General features: G+C 41.6%; 1 protein-coding gene across 1 annotated transcript in view; it reads left to right on the forward strand.

Annotated features, from left to right (window-relative positions):
• The first annotated feature begins 345 nt into the window (after nucleotides 1–345).
• Nucleotides 346–14,436, forward strand: part of SMCHD1 (structural maintenance of chromosomes flexible hinge domain containing 1) — a 67,645-nt gene continuing 53,554 nt past the window's right edge. Inside the window, exons 1-5 of the mRNA XM_071554737.1 lie at nucleotides 346–594; nucleotides 8,097–8,172; nucleotides 8,632–8,793; nucleotides 13,219–13,301; nucleotides 13,397–13,527. Of these exons, the coding sequence (XP_071410838.1) occupies nucleotides 415–594; nucleotides 8,097–8,172; nucleotides 8,632–8,793; nucleotides 13,219–13,301; nucleotides 13,397–13,527 (632 nt within the window). The 5' untranslated portion in view covers nucleotides 346–414. The remainder of the gene's footprint in view (nucleotides 595–8,096; nucleotides 8,173–8,631; nucleotides 8,794–13,218; nucleotides 13,302–13,396; nucleotides 13,528–14,436) is intronic.

Below are 14,436 nucleotides of genomic sequence, written 5' to 3' on the forward strand. Positions count from 1 at the left end.
CACCTGTCCTGCCGTGCGCGCAACGCCCTGCGGTGGGAGCAGCGCCGCCTCCCGCTCCCATTCCCGCTCCCGCACCCGCTCCCGCCCCGCCCGGCAGCGGCAACAGAAGTGGCGAGATGCGGAGGGCTCCAATCTCTGACGAAGTCTTGGCGCCGAAGCCGCTTACGGTCGTGGCTCGCTTCCCGCCCGGTCGCCCCCACCTGGCGCCGCCAGCACCGCCGCCGTCAACCTCCCTCCTTCCCTCCTCTTCCGGGTCTCCGCGGCGCCTCCTGCCGCGGCTTCCCTCCTGGCTCCGCCTCCTCGCTCTCCGGCCGGGATGCGCTGCGCCAGGCGGGGGCGCTCCTGGGCCCGGCAGTAGGAGCCGCTGCTGCCGCCATCGCAGCCGGCCGGTTTCCGTCTGCTCGGCGCCTCAACATGGCAGCGGCGGCGGGAAGCGGCCGCACACCCCGTAGGGCGCCGCTGTTGACCCCTCGCGGCAGCGGGGACCGCACCGTGTTCCTCTTCGACCGGCGCCGGGAGCAGGCGAACCCGGACGAGAAAGTGCTCAGCTACGGCAAGGACAATTACCGCTCCTTCCGCAGCGCCGTGTGCCAGGTACGCGGCAGGGCGGGCGGGGGCGGGCGCAGCGGTGTCGGCGCTCCAAGGGTGAGGGTCTGTCCCAGGCGGCGCGGGGGCCGTGGGGCGGCCGGGGGTGGTGCAGCCTTGCGACCAACTTTGTTGCCGGGACAGGTGGGCGGGCGTGGGGGAGAGCCCGCAGCCGCCCCCTCGACGCCCCTGTCCCCTGGCGGCGGTGCTGGGCGGCGGGAGCAGCCCCTGGCAGCGGGAGGGAAGGCGGCGGGAGCAGCCCCTGGCGGCGGCCGGGAAGGCGGCGGGAGCAGCCCCTGGCGGCGGCCGGGAAGGCGGCGGGAGCAGCCCCTGGCGGCGGCCGGGAAGGCGGCGGGAATGGCCCCGCAGCGCCCCCACGCGGGGAGCGGCGGCAGCGGGCGCGGTGCTGCGCTCCGGAGGTCGCCCCATTGGCGTGCTGGTGTTCGGCCACCGGCCGGACGCGGCGTCTCGGAAGGCTTTTCGGGCTTAATTGAGTCTGTAACTGTGTTTCTGCTGTCCAAGGTGTTGGCGGTAAGCGCCGGTCGTTTCTCGCCCATAGCGCATGACTGTCTCTCCGAAGCCCCCCAGCGGTGGCTGCTGCTTAAACACTTTGGCTGGCTGGTCCATTGCTCTTGCGCGTGTCCTTTCAGTTTTCTTTCCCTTCCTTACGGGAAACGAAACTTACTCCGTCTTCCGAGCTCTTGGAGGTGGAGATTGCTTTCTGCCTACGGTCTGTTTGCTCTAGTTTGCTGGTGATATTAGTAGGCATCGCCCATCTTCTGTCATGGTTTCGTTTACCGAGGGAGTGATAAATGCCATAAACCTGTTAGCTGCCTGCATGTTTTATCTTGTGAAATGCACGGGAATATCAGCTGCAGATTTTGCACTACTTTAGCCTGATAAAACGTTTATTTTAGTTTCTTTATCCAATGTAATTTGCACTTAGTTATCTAGGCTATAAATTACGTATTTCATATGCCGATAGGATATAATAAATCTGTTTTGTATTTAAAGAAATACAATATTTACTGTTTAGATATTATACAAATATGATTTTTGTGTAATATAAATATGTAATACTTTAACCTATGATGTATACTATTACTTTAATAGATATTTAATATAATGTATATTATAATGTATACAAGTATATATGAAATATGAAATTAAATTTTTTATTAAAACAAGTAAATAAATACAATACATGGATGAATAATATACAAATTGTCCTATATCTGGATATTGTTTAATGTAATGGTTTCCTACTGCAGTTGAAGCTTGGGTTATCAGTGTCAGCAGGAACAGCCGTCACATATAATTGCTGTCTCCTTGTGCAGTTTATCTATTTCGGTGTCAAAAATGGCATATCCACAGTCTGACAGAGGCACTGAATCTGTGCTGCTAGCTAAGGTGGAGTCACCTTTCCTGGAAGTGTTCAGAAAATGAGTAAATGTGGCACTTAGCAGTATAGCTTAGTGAGGGTGGTGTTGCTCAGTTGAGGTTGGACTTGATGATCATGGAGGTCTTTTCCAACCTTTATGATTCTATACTCAGAAGTAACTTGGCTATGGAGTGTTAGCACATTCCTTAGTCTAATCAGTATCCCTAAAGTTCAGAAGACTGTAAGAAGTAAATAAGCAAATGGAATAAAAAAATTAATGCACTTAATGCAGTGTAACATTCTGAGAAGTTAATGGGGTGGGTTCATGGCCTTTTAAGGGTTTGGATCTCCTGTGTGTAATTCAGTATTACATTATTTTCTCTTAATGGGTCCCATCACAACTGTACCTGGTAGATGAATTTCAAAAATTCTTCATATTTTCAATAGTCAAGTCAAATATGTGGATGATTAACCCATCTTTTTTCTTTCAAAATTAATTGATGGACTGAGTTTAACACTAATTTGCCATTTATTATATGCAAATCTTTTCATGGTTTTTATGCTGTACACTCCAGTGACTTTTGTTTCACAGTGTTCAGTAGTAGTTCATAGAATTTTTGGCATATTTGCAGTCTCATGCAGAAATAAGCTATCATCACCAGCTGTGACAAATCTTGGGTACAAACTGCTTCAGGGGTTTGTTATCTGAACAGTGTATTAACATTGTGAGGGCAGTACTTTCATGCCATTGGACAGACAGCTCAGATGTGCTGGATAGAGTTTAAAATCTGGTGCTACCAAGCAGACCCTGATGTGTTTGAATTTGATGCTGTGAAAGTAAAAATTTCCAAGTATAGTTTTTTGCAATGTTAACACCATAATTGTTATCAACAGTCCTGTGGCTGTTTGGGTGTTAAGGGTAATAGAGTCTCTGCTCTTACAAGCTTGTGCACCAAGGACCTCAGATGATCATTCCCTTAAAGAGAAGCCTTCTCCAATAACGTGTTGGCTGCAGGTGAGTGCAGTCAGAGATGCCTCTGTCACTGCTAGTTTCAGTGTGGTAACTCTGCACCTCAGAGCTTTCATCATCTGACTCTGAAAAGATGCTGAGACAGCTGCAGTTAACTACTTTCACGAAAAAGATGATGGATGAATAGGTTCACCTGGTTGAGACAGACTTTCCTCACTTTGTGGTGCTGAAAATGTGTCAGGGAAGTGATGAAAGTTCATGCAGAAAGATTCTTTTGTTAAGCACATTTTGAGGTGATTCAGACTAGAATGCAGTGGAATGTTGTATTCACTTTTCTCCAATTAAACCTGTTAGCGACCATCTGACTGCTTGATCAGGGAAATGCCACGTGTGCAGCAGCACTGTTGTTCTTACAGGTATTCTGTCTGGTGGCTCAACCTCAGCACAGGCTCAGCTTCAAATTGGCTTTCATTGGCAGTTTGTCATGCAACTGAATGATGCTACAGAGCTGCCAAAGTGCACACACATTTCCAGTGTGCTGGTCTGTGAGCTGGGGTTGGTCATGTTTGACAAGGATGCCAGAAATATGAGGCTGTTGGAACTATTTCTGCTATGAACATCTTCCTGTAATGTAGGAGAATTCCTTTGCATATAACTGGATATGTAGGAGTCAAAGGAGAAGGTAAATCTTGAAAAAAAAATTGAAATTAAATCTGACTGCAGTATGTGATGAAGGCATGGTCTTAGGCAGCTGCTTCTGAGACTTACTGTTTGTTCATAATGCAGAGGGAAGGGATTTTCCTGTTTGCGTAGCAAAATAACTGATTCAGCCACTTGAGAGGTCAATTTAGGAGCTGATGCATATTGTTGCTGTTTGTTGTCATATAAAATATTCCTCCATTCCTACTAAAGTATCTTTTACTAATTTTTGAAACTTTTAGAGTTTTTTTTTAAGCAGATAATTTTTTTACTGTCCCCTAACAAGTTAATGCATGGTAATGTGGTTGGATGTGGCTTTTTATGCTGATAAATTAGCCTTTCATTCTTAGTGTTGGGGGCAATATTCAGGGGGAAAAAGTCTTGTAAAAGAAGCTGGAGCATGTGTAGTCTTCATTCTTTACCCTTTCAGTGATCAATCCTAAAGCAGAAACCTCCTAATTAAAAATTATGTTGATTATTCCATTTTAGCTCTATTGAGCGCGTGTGGAGCAGTTGTGCAATTTCAGTCTGAAGTTTTAGGGTGAATAAGTGAATATAATGTTTTGCCTCTTCTTGGCAGTACTGTTGCTTATGCACCTTCCTGTGTAATTAAATATAATTAAATAATTTGCAAAGAAAGATTATTAGCAACTTCTTCAACTTCGTATCACCAGAGGGTAACTCTTAAGTGTATTTAAGATGTATTTATAGTACTTACTGAAACACCATTCTGATACACGCTCCATAGAAATACTTCCATTCTTAATGATGGAAATCAGTCTATGTTGCAATAATTATTTTTTTGTATTATAAAACCTGCTTATTGTAGGAAACAACTGTTTGTTTTGGAAAAGTTTGGATTGCAAGGGGTTAAATGTCTTCTCTAAAGATGCTGTAGTTTTGGTTTCACTGTTTGACCTCTGTCATGATGGAGTGTTCTGTTCCTTTTATTTGAAGAGTCACGACCAGAAATTATTACTTTCTGGGGATAAACTGAAAGACCAGAAGGAGCAGGCCTTCTGCACAGATTCTGTGCTTACAGCATCTTATTTATCCTTCACTTACCACCTCAAGCCTATTCCTGTGGCTGCAAGCTGTGGCAGTACACACCTGAAGTTAAATATTTGCTTTTTGAACACCTTTTCCAAGGCTGATAGTAAATCTTGAGGTGAAATGTGTGTTGACTTCAAGTTATGTGTTTTAGTTGGCTGAGTAGCTTGGTAAGCTTCACTGAGTGTGTGCAGATCAAGTAGCAGCAAAACTTCCTTTTATGCTTCTGTGCTAATATGTGAAAGAGAAAAGAAATAGAAGTTTATTTGAAGGAGTGTTAGCTGTGGAGGAGTTCTCTGAGATTCGCAGGTTTGTGTTTTGAGGTTGGTTTTCTTCTTAGTTTATAGAGAAAACCTGGGACTGAAGCAAGTACCTTGCTTCCTGATTCAGATTACAGGGTTAGAGATAGCGCAGTCCATTCACACTTTCATATCTGTAATTTGTTCTGCTGAAAGCTTCTTGGGCACGTGACATTCATGTGGCTGTCTCAAACTCGTAGCATTATATTAATCTCATGTCATAAGTACCTACCAACAAATTGAGAGCTATTCGCTTTAGTTATTTAACATGAACCACAGGTGGTGCTCCAGAGTGAGCCTCCAGTTTATAAAGAATGTGTTTCTTTTGTTTGTACGAAGACAGCTTGTTTCCTTATGTATCATTGGATGTAAGGGACTGATAGTCTGCTATGTGTAAAACAGGCTTGACTTGGGGATTTTTTTTTTCATTTAACATCCTGCCAATTAACAAACTTTTGATTATTGATTAAGGGGACAGTTAAGCACTTAGGTAAATACTTTTCATACTTCTTCTCTAAGCTTATCTACTGTCATACACTTTCCTTTCCCTACTCCTAATCTTAAGTTAGTTTTGTCGTCCCAATGCACGATGCTTGGTCAATCCCAATTCCTTCAGTGAGGCAGCAGGTGGTGTGAGAGGTCTGAGACATGTACAGGGCTTTTCTTATTCTGCTGCTACTCCTCCTCCATGCACTTTATTGGTTGTCTTCCACTGTGGTGGATTGTCCATAGGCCACAGCCCCGTGGGAGTAGAAGGACCAAGAGGAGAAGTTCCTGGCCCTGACTTGGGTCTTCCACGGGCCTCCACGCCTTTAGAGCCATCCTTGCTCTGGTGTGGAGAACATGGAGGTCCCTAGCAATGTCTCCACTGATGCACCTTCTCTGCTGTTTCTCATTTTTCTCTTTTATTTTTACCCTGGTAAGTTTGAACAGTAGCATCCTACGCCCTTCTGGTTGAAATGTTAATGTGTAGTGTGAGAGCCATCTGGCACTGGCCATGACTGACTCAGGGCAATTGATGGCCACCTCTCGCACTGGGCACCCCTTCATTTAGCTGTTTTAACACAGTGACCTCCAAACATGCTTTCATTGCAAATGTGCAGAAGCATTTCTGAGTATAGTGATTGCATTGTACTCCTCAAGATTTTGATGACATGAAAAGCTGGCTCGTGGTTGTGCATCTGGACAATGATCATAGAATAACCAACAGATTATTAGGCTGAGTGTGCTGCTGGGTTGTTTTGCAAATCTTACCGAGTTTCGTGCATCTTCAGTACTTATTTGGAAAAGGGCACAATGCTAGTCTAAAAAGGGCTCAGCAGGGAAACCTGAACTTACCAACTCAACAGAAGATATTATGATGTCTCTTAAATGCACAAATCTTAGTGAGAAATGAAACATTTACCCAAACTTTGTTTCTCAGAATCAAATGAAACATCACCAACTGTACAGGTAAGTTACCCTGTAGATTCACTTCAATCCAGGAGTGACCAGCTCATCTTCTTGGAGACCACATCTGCATAATGGGACAGCTGTGCAGCCACCTCACTGCTACCTGGCATAGTGGGAAAGACAGGGACGGGATAACTAGGCGTGTAGGACAGAGGGAAAGAGGAAGTAAAAGAAGTAGCTCTTATATAGAAGTGAAGCATTCAAACTGAGAAATCTTCTAAGCTGGCCAAAGTTTTGAAAGGAGATGGCCTGTTAAATTACGGCATGGACAAGAAAAACAGGTTATCTGCAGATAGAGCTGCCAAGCTTGGTCCATGAACCTGCTTGGTAGCTTATCATGAAATGGTAGACATTTGGAGTGAAGTGGAAAGGACCTGCTGCCAGTGAGTGCAGTATTGCTGGTCTCACCTGGGAAGCAAAAGCCTGTGAGGCTCACCTATGGAATGAGGGGGAGGACAGGAAGGAGGAGGCTGCCCCTGCTTGGGTAGTTGGCTGCTGTCTTGTGCAAGCCCTACCCCATCCTACCTTCTTCTTGCCTTAAATACTGTACTCTTCACAAGGTTTTGAGAGCAGAAGAACTTTTGGGAGGTTGAGAAAATAAGAAGGCTGTAATTTTACCTGGAGGGAAAGATGCATGTCTGTGCTTTCAGTGTAAAACTCTACAGTTATTCTATGTTAACCACTGACCTTGAATAGCACAGTGGGATGTTAGTTTTCTAGTATCCATATTTTTTGTTGCTTACTTTGCTTGCACTGAGCAATTTAATTTTTTTCTATGCAGATTTTCCGTGTGGAAATTTGTGTAATGTGAGAGATTGACTTCAAATTATCTGAATGTAAGAGTTAAAAAATATAATTACTCCAGGTTAAATCTGAGCATCAGTCTCTTTGTGTCCTGTCTGTTTCACTTGCACCAAGTGCTATGAGAAATTTGACAATTTTGCTGATGGATAATAATTGTGTCTTTAACATGGTCACAGTTGGGGAGAAAGTAACTGAAATATGGAAAACAGGCTTCTAGTGGAACTCTTAAGCAGTGTTTTAAAAATATTTTCATGTGTCTGAGAACTAGGGATGGAAAGAAAAGTATGGAGATGATGAGGACAGACTACTGCAGAGAATGCCAGAGCTTCAGGGAAGAATGGGTAAAAGTGCATAAAGCACTGGTCTGAGTTGTCACTGCAGGACTGAAAGTCTTGATGGAGTTTAACAAGACCAGACTTGACTTTTACTTGAGTTTCAAAGACCCGGAAAGGCGGAAGAAAATACAGATACTTAGTTTATTATTTTGAGAAAGAGATTAATGTTAAACATCAGTGTGCAGTCTGAAGTAGAGCTGTTCAGTCTTGTTGTTCAGCTTCCAATATAAGACATTTGCTCCTTCTGAAAATTCCTGTTGCTTGCTAGAGCATATTTCAAGCAGGTTAAAAACAAAGCCTCTCTAGTTCAGGCAAATTTGGCTAAGCTGAGAAAGCAAATGAAGTTAAGTTTTGGATTTGAAATGTGCTCTGAGAGTTAATACAGGAAGAGTATTTGATCACTTCTCAGTAGTTTGTGATAACGCAAATAGACTGTTTTTTTAATTATTATTTGTTTTAATTTATCTGAATCTTTTTGCATTACTTAGTTATCATAGCTGAATACTTCCCAAATTTTATAGGCATTTGGCATAGCTACTGATGAAAACTTTGTTATCACCACAACAAGTAGGAAAGAAATTACAGAAGACAACTTCAGTAAGTATCTTAGATGGCAAAATAATTACAACTATTTCTTATGTTGATTGTAAAGTTTGTATAATCATCGTTTATGCTGTATCAAATTCATTAATGCAAGAATTAACTGAAAGTACAAGTTCTATGATAGTTTGCCAAGAATTGTTACAAAATTGACTTTTGCAGACAAGTTTTTGACAACTACTACCTAGTGTGATGACTGTTATGCTAAATAATATTTTTACCTTCCATGAGAAATTCAATAAATGATAGGGGAAAATGGCATGTATGTAGCTGTCACCTGAGAAAACTTGCATTATTAAGCTTAGAAATGTGAAAAGATATTAAATGTTATTGCTAAATGCTGGTCGGGTAATGCATAAGAAAATATAGAGGTTACCTGAGGGTAAACCTGTTCTGGTTTTGAGAGCAGAAGTTGCAGTGCTCTTAAATATACTTTGTATTGCATCTTCCCTGCAGGCGAACTTGTTCAGGATGGAGTTACATTATATCTGCTCCAGTCAGTTGATCAAATGCTGGTTTTGGCGACCAAGGAGCGAATCGACTTCCTGCCTCACTATGATACACTTGTCAAAAGTGGCATGTATGAGTACTATGCCAGCGAAGGGCAAAATCCGCTGCGTAAGTAGTTGTCAAAATAATCTCGTGTAAATGATAGTCATATGAATATAATGTCATTATGAGCAAATAATTTCCAGTTATAGCTGGTGAAAAGAAATAGTCTTAACTGCAAACGGAAAGCTAACTATGATCCTCATACAAATTTTTCTTCTAAAAATGAAGAAAAATGGTCATGTCACAATGTGATTTATAGAGGTACCTCCTCAAATACTTCTTTAAGAAGTTTTAATATTTTGGAAGTTAAATAACTTTAGCCTGAATAATCTTGTGGATGTCATCTAGGACAGGTCAGCATTTGTGTTACTTGTGTATGAGCTACTAGAGAATTTTGTGTACCCTCCCATCTGGGATTCTGAAGGGCTTAACTTACCAACAAGAGCAAGTATTTCTTTAAAAGGTGATGTTTGAGTTAGTTTTTATCTAACTGGTATTTAAATATATAACCAACATTTTGTATTGTTTTATTGAAAAAACTAATTTCTTTTTATGACTTTTCTGAAAATTCTGTCTGTAACTGCGATTACTTTTTAAGTATGTACATCTTAGGTAGATCAGGCTCAAAATTGTACAGAAAAAAGGCAGCCATCAAGAGTGAAGCATGATACCATTCCCACTGTGATTTCTGTTTTAAAACAGTATCAACAATGTCCATAAATAGCAACTGTACTTTTAAGGACCAGTCTCCTTTTTCCCCCTTTCCTCTTTCTGTACTTCATTTGTTCCCTGCTGCAACAAAGACACTGTTTCAGTTTGTGTTTGGTGACACTGTGTTCAAAGTGGACTAACAGTTTGGTCAGTGATGTTGTATCCCTGTGCACAGGAATTGCTGTGTTAGACCACACAGAGCATTCTGTCGAGGTCTGTGTGCTGTTCCTACCAGCAGCCATTAGTGGACCTGTTGCTCACCAGCACAGAGGAACTTACTGGAAGGATCAAGATGGGTGGTAGCCAGGTCTGTAGTGATCACGTCCTGGTGGAATTCATGATCTTAATGAATATAGGCTATGTGAAAAGTACAGTCAGGACTCTAAACCTTAGGAGAGCAAACTTGGAGTTGCTTAAGGGCATGATGGATGGGATACACTGGGAAACAGCCCTTGGAGATAAAGGAGTAGAAGAGCAGTAGAAATAGCTTGCAGCTATTTAAAAACTTTTTTTCTTAGTGCACAAGAACTATTGATTTCCATGTGCAAGAAATCGGGCAAGGAAGACTACCATGTCTAGTGAAGACCTCTTGGTCAAACTAAAACAGCAGAGGCAAATGCATTGGCAGTGGAAGCCAGGGGCATGAATACTGGAAATAATATAGGTTTGTTGCCTGGGAATGTAGGGATGGGATCAGGAAAGCTAAGGCACAAGTGGAGCGAAATCTGGCAAGGGACACAAAGGGGAATAATAAGGATTTCTACAGATACATAAAAAAATGACAAAAGAAATTGTACCCTGAATAAATGAAATGGTGCCTGAGTGGGTCTAGAGGCAACAGACACAGAGAAGACTGGAGTACTAAACAATTTTTTGCTTCTGTTTTCACTGTCAATTGTTCCTCTCACATCTCCTGAGTCCCTGAATCTAAAGGCAGGGACTGGGGGAATGATATTCCCATTCATCAGAGGAGAAGATCGGGTTCAAGACTATCTGAGAAACCTGAATGTACAAGTCCATGGGACTCCATGAGATGCATCCCAGGGTCTAGAACTGTCAGTTGTAGTCAGGAAGTCACTCTCAGTCATATTGGAAAAGATCTGACACTCAGGCAAAGTTTCCAATAGCTGGGAACAGGGAAACGTCACACTCATGTTTAAAAAGCAGTACTGTGGGAACTGTGAGCAGCCAACATGACTACATGGCTTCACCAAGGGCAAATCATTTGTGGATAACGGATAAGCAACTATCTTGACTTCTGTAAGGCCTTTAATACAGTCCCACACAACATCCTTATGGCTAAATTGAAGAAATACAGGTTTGATGGATGAAGGAGTAAGAAATTGGCTGAATGGCCACATTCAAAGACTTGCAGTCAACAGCTCAATGTCCAAATAGAGGTCAGTAACAAGTGATGTCCCTCATGTACTGGTACCATTGAATATCTTAATTAATGACATAATGGGATTGAGTGCACCCTCAGCAAGTTTGCGTAAAACACCAAGGTGAGTGATGCAGTTGATAGACACTTGAGGGAAGGGATGCCATCCAAAGGAACCTTCTCAGGGTTGAGAAGTGGGGCCAGTGTGAATCTCATGAAGTTCAACAAGGCCAAGTGCAGAGTTCTGCGCTTGGTTCAGAGCAGTCCCCAGTATCAGTATAGACTGGGGGCTGAATGGGTTGAGAACAGCCCTGCTGAGAAGGACTTGCAGATAACTGGTCATTCAAAAATTGGACATGAGCCAGCAATGTGTGTTTGCAGCCCAGAAACCCAGTCACATCCTGGGCTGTATAAGAACTAGTGTGACCACTACGTTGAGGGAGATGAATCTTCCAACTACTCTGCTCTTGTGAAACCCCCACCTGGAGTACTGCATCCAGTTCTATAAGATGCAGTACAAGGCAGATGCAGACCTAATAGAGCAAGTCCAGAGAAGGGCCATGAAGATGATCAGAGAGCTGGAGTATCTCTCCTGTGAAGACAGGCTAAGAGGGTTGGGGTTGTTTAGCCTGGAGGAGAGAAGGCTCCGTGGAGATCTTATTGTGCCTTCTAGTACTTAAAACATGTTTGTAAGAAAAAAGGGGAGAGGCTTTTTACGAAGACCTGTAGTGAAAGGACATGGCTTAATAGTTCTAATCTCAAACAGGGTAAATTTAGACTGATCACAAGGAAGAAATTCTTTACTGTGAGCGTGATGAGACACTGGAACAGGTTGCCCAGAGAAGTTGTAGCTGCCTCATCCCTGGTAATACTCAAGGCCGGATTGGATGGAGCTTTGAGCAACGTGATCTAGTGGAAGATGTACTTTTCCAGGTCAGGGGTGTTGGAACTGCATTACCTTGAAGGCCTCATCTGACCAAGACTCTGAAATCACTTGTTAAAGGTTATATTTTTCTATACATGGTGGAAAATACAAGAAAAATAACAGCAAAAGCAGTAAAACAAGATACTTCTCTGTTGTGAATTTATCAGTGTTGCTGATGATGCTGAACTGGATGATGAACTAGATAGATTAGAAGAGAGCTGTCTTAGAAAGAAACCTAGACAGGCTGGAGCAGTAGACAAGCAAGAAGAGTATGAAGTTTGCTAGGCTTTGCCTGTCAGTGTCTGCAGGGCTAGATACCAGTTTCTTCACAACTTGATGTAGTTCAAAGTAATTGTAGACTTGTGTTTGGTCCATCACATGGTGTCACTGATGTACATTTGCTGTTTTCTCTCCTTCTATTTGAAGTCCACTGGTTTCTGGGGTTTTTTTCAGTAGAAAAGCAAACTTTGCTACTACTGAAGGAAAGCTAAACTTTTTCTTCTGTCATGTTATTGCTAATACAGCTTACTTCAGTGATTTTTAAGTCATCATTCTCTTTTAGAGAGTGAACAAGCTTTTCAGGTGTTTGTGAGAACCTTTTCATATGCATTTACATGAGTTCTTGAACTTGTCTGTACTCTGCAATAGGTGACACAGGGAAAAAATGTTTTCCTGCTCTGATTGCACTGAATGTATTCATATTGCTACCACAAAAGCATTTAAAATGGTCCAAAAGCTGTGGTGGTCATAACTCTTCAATCCTAATTAAACTAGAATGATCAAGGCAGACAGAATAACTTTTAGATCCACTTCTGTAATGACATTACTGGTATATATGTTTTCTAATGTGTTACTACTTCTCACTCTTTGAGACCCTAGTGAAGTATTTTGTGAAATTCTGCAACATACTGGTAATTTAAATTTGCAAACCATGTATATTAATCTGCCCACTTTCGTTTGTTATGTACTAGAATTGACTGTTACGGCAAGTAGCAGTTTTGAGCCTGTTATGTAAGTGTATTGCAGCTGATGCTCCTTATTTGCAACAGGTCTAAGGGCATGCCTAACCTATTTTTGGTGTTGATGAAGGACCATTGTTCTCTGATATGGAGTAGTAAGTATGCATCACATAACTGATGCTCAACTACTGTGGTCTGCAATGAAGAAAGTTGCAAAACAGTGTAGAACTGTTTTTATACTTCAAAACCAACTTGAGGAAAATGCCAAATGCTTCAGTATTGCTGCATGATGTTGGTAGTAAAGGAATTTCTTTTACGTGTCCGAGGTGTACAGCCAATATAACTTTCACTGTAGCATTCTGAAGAACCTTGTAAATTGTAGGAAATAAAACTTCCTTTTCAGAGAGACTGAATGGAAATGTGTATTCATTAAAGCTAAGTGAACAGGTAAAGTAAGTGTGTGTCTTGTTATCTGACTCCTATCTAATAGGGTTATTTTTCTTCAATTTCTGTAGCATTTGCACTTGCTGAGTTGATTGACAATTCTCTGTCAGCTACATCCCGAAATACTGGTATTCGGAGCATACAGATAAAATTGGTAAGATAGAGATATTCTGCTTTTTTCAAGTGTAGTTTGCACTATCCATTTTTTTGGTGCTCCTTGTTAATTTGTGTTGGTTTTTTCCTCCTCAGTTATTTGATGATTCCCAAGGAAAACCAGCTGTTGCTGTGATTGATAATGGAAGTGGAATGACTTCTAAACAGCTTAACAACTGGGCTGTATATAGATTGTCAAAGTTTACAAGACAAGGTGACTTTGAAAGGTTAGAAAGTTTCAAATGTTCCTACAAAAATTAACAAACTCTGTGAAGGTTCACAAAATACTCGTTTAAGGCATAGCTTGATACCAACACTTAGCTAAAACCTGTCATTTTATAATTACATAAGTAGGCACATATTTTTTGTAGATAGAAAGTAGAGGAGCTTCATAACATGAAGCTGCCCTTCTTATATTATGGTACTATGTGAATATTAGGCTAGGATAGTAAATGTGAAGATGAGAATTACAGCCCCTCAGTCTTTGTCATGAGCAACTAGTACAAAAAGTAACAGGGCAGTGAAAAGTGATAATATATCTAGGGGAATTTTTTGCATTGGAAGCATCTCCAAATAGAATGGCATTATCTTTCAAACATCTGGAGACAAGTGCATAAGAAGTGATTCTGGGTCATTTGTAAAGAAAGTGACTGCTTTTTGAAATTGCTGCGAGTTTAGTAACAGTGGAAATGTATAGTATTTTTAAGCTACAGTTCTAAATTGTGGATTGCTACCATTCAGTGTGAGCTTACATGCCTATTATAAAAGGATAACCTCTACTCTTCTTTTCACTTGTGACTGCTGTAATTAAAAAATAGATGTTTGTCCCAAACTAGGTAAATCTGTTCAAGCTGACTTAAGAGACATGGAATTTAATTACTGATAGTGTATCTTGTCTCTCCAAGACTGCATGTAATACTTGGTTGGCATTATTTCCCATTTTGACTTAGAAGTATTTTTATGAAAGGATGCTGTCAGAAAGATCAGGCTTGCTTTGTAAGCCATTCTCATTTAAATAAGACTTGGTTTGTGAGAAGGGACAGAAATGTTTTATAAGATGACTTACTCTGTCATCATCCTTTTAGAAAGAACACATCAAAAGCGTTAGGCATATACATTTTAATATTGCAATTTTG

This window comes from Pithys albifrons, chromosome 4 (assembly GCF_047495875.1).
Source record: "Pithys albifrons albifrons isolate INPA30051 chromosome 4, PitAlb_v1, whole genome shotgun sequence".
Classification (NCBI taxonomy): domain Eukaryota; kingdom Metazoa; phylum Chordata; class Aves; order Passeriformes; family Thamnophilidae; genus Pithys; species Pithys albifrons.